Here is a 2,471-nt window from a genome sequence, read left to right as displayed (position 1 = left end):
TCTTTCCAGGAAAAACACAAAGCTGCAGCTTTCTGTACATTGGCCAAAGGAGAAATAGGAAACAAAGGAGACAGAGGGCAAAGACAAGCACTAGTAAGGGAATGAGAGGCTTTCGATGAGAAAATAACGAAACACAAAGATAATGTCAGAGGAAGTAGCCACAGAGGAAACGCCCACAAAGAGCAAAGCTAAGGAGAGGTGGGAGGAAAATGCTGATGAGAGGCTAAGGGGAAGAGAGAGCAAAGAGAAACAGAAAGGAGTCTCAGCGAATTTCCATAATGTAAAACTGATGAAGCCTTTTATGATTATAGACAGGGATTCTCAGAAATGTTCCCTTGCAGGGAGTTTGCATACTCATATTCCAATATCTCTGAACACTTTCCCAGCCTCGGTAGAAGTGGAAACCTTTTTGCTAGTGCTGCACGCTCTAAATCTGGGCTACCCCTGTGCATCACCAAGCTCCACAGAGCAGTATCACTCAGGTCTGCTCTGGAGGGACTGGCACATCGACTCCGGGTCCATGCTGCCTGCAGAGAATGTGATAGCCCTGCACTGAAACTCCTCTTCCAGAGAAGCAGGGTAAGAAATACGCTATGTCCTGCCAAAGCAATGGAGACATTGCTTGCATGGTACCTTGTGGGACCTGAACACAGGTTGGTTCTTATCCAGAGCTAGACAGAAGCCTGAGCTGATTCAACCTGTGTGTTGGATGTAAAATACCATGGCAAGTAATGAGACTCTGGGCTACCTGAAGCAAAACCAAATCCACAAGTCTGTATGGCCTTAAATGCTTCCAGAAATCTCAGCCTGCACCTACTTCAAGTCCAGACTCAAGCACTGACTCAGTGTGGAAACAAACAGTACAGATTATTGCTATTTATGCAATAGTACCACCAGTTGTTTACCTGACTCTATCCTCTCAGACTAGCTATTGCTCATTTTCTCAGACTGAATGTTTGGCCACAACATTTCCTGAGATAGATCTACTTAATTATAAATAGCAAAAAGATTATTGTTGTCCCTGAATGAATTTTTGAAAGCTATACACCACCGTTCAATACTAGTGTCAAAAAAAAAGACTGCCAGAGAAATCACCTTACAGCAGAGAGGAAGCTTTTGAGCTCCACAGAGTGATTTTTACCAGACTTTTCCATCTGAAACACATTTTGCTTGTGCAGTTGATTTGTACAGAATAAATCCAGCTCAGTCACTTCATGAGGACTGACACCTGTTGTCTAGTCTCTCTGAGTCCTACGAAATGACAGAAAATAGTCTCTGATCTCTTCAGGGCCTCTGCTGCAGACTTCAGGAGGAGGACTTTCCAGCGGATTCCCCTCAAAGTTGCACGAACAGTAATTGTATCCCCAGTCCAGGTTCACCAGCTCCCCAAAGCTTGCTGGAAGGGACCGTAGATGGTTGTTACCCAACCAAAGTGTGCACAGATTCCTTAAAAGACAGACATCCTCGGGCAGACTCTCCAGTGAGTTGAAGAGCAATAGCAACGTTTCCAGTTTCTCCAGATGCCGAATGCTGGAGGGGATTGTATCTATTTTGTTGTCACTCACATCTAGAAAGGTGAGGCTCCTCAGCTGGCAGAGGGGTGCAGGCAGTTCGGTGAGGCTGTTGTTGGCCAGGTGGAGGCTGTGCAGCCTTTGAAGTGCCCCCATTTCTGGAGGCAGCGAGCTCAGGCTGTTGTTGCTCAGAGTGAGCCTCTCCAAGTGACTCAAAGTGCCAATTTCGGCAGGGATTTTCTTCAAGTTGTTGGAGTCCACGTAGAGGCAGGTTAGGTTCCTGAGGTGGCTGATCTCTCGAGGGAGCAGCTCCATCCGGTATCTCAGGCAGCTCTCTCGTTCTGGGCTCATCTCCAGGACCTGCAGCTGGTCCAAGCCAAAGACCTGTGCAGGAACCGACACCAGCTCTCTGCCTGAGATCTTGAGTTTCTTCTTCCCTTCATACTTTGGATCATGCTCTGTAAGGTACCTCCAGAGTGGATCAGGGCCTGTAGAGGCACACCCAAAGGAGGCGGCTGTGTCCATTGACCCACCAGACCCGTGGCTGGTTGAACTGAGGCAGTCACTGATGATTTGTTGCACGCTCCACGGACAACCTTTGATGTTCTTGGTGGATCAAGGCCCTCCGTCAGCTTTCCTCTCTGCCAGGCACGTTACCAATACACATGCAGAGTGTTTGGGTTGCTCAGATACATCCCACTGAGTAAACACTTGGCATTCTCACTTGATCAGGTGTTTCCCTTCCAGCTCTGCAGCGTACACAAAACCCAGCTCCTGGGCTACGACATTGCCTCTCGCGGCTGCAGCCAGTGAGCTGGTGGCAAATATCTGTCGGTGTTTAGAAGGTGAAACAGCAGCGCTGTGCCTGTGCTTTTCAGCAGATTGGTTCAAATCCTTGTTTGTGTGTGCTCCTGGGAGCACTTAGGGTGCCGTTGTCTGAGGAATTCACATTGGTCAGTC

The 2,471-nt window shown here is 48.1% G+C and overlaps 1 protein-coding gene across 1 annotated transcript; it reads right to left on the bottom strand.

Annotated features, from left to right (window-relative positions):
• Window positions 1–1,235: 1,235 nt before the first annotated feature.
• On the bottom strand, window positions 1,236–2,036 carry LOC103914320 (leucine-rich repeat-containing protein 40-like). Its single transcript, XM_009320935.1, has one exon. It carries the CDS (start codon window positions 2,034–2,036, stop codon window positions 1,236–1,238), a length of 801 nt encoding a protein of 266 aa, XP_009319210.1.
• Window positions 2,037–2,471: the final 435 nt, after the last annotated feature.

Source organism: Pygoscelis adeliae, unplaced genomic scaffold, assembly GCF_000699105.1.
Source record: "Pygoscelis adeliae isolate BGI_AS28 unplaced genomic scaffold, ASM69910v1 Scaffold342, whole genome shotgun sequence".
NCBI lineage: Eukaryota > Metazoa > Chordata > Aves > Sphenisciformes > Spheniscidae > Pygoscelis > Pygoscelis adeliae.
The sequence above is the reverse complement of the archived record's forward strand: the minus strand, read 5'-3'. Positions and strand labels throughout refer to the sequence as shown.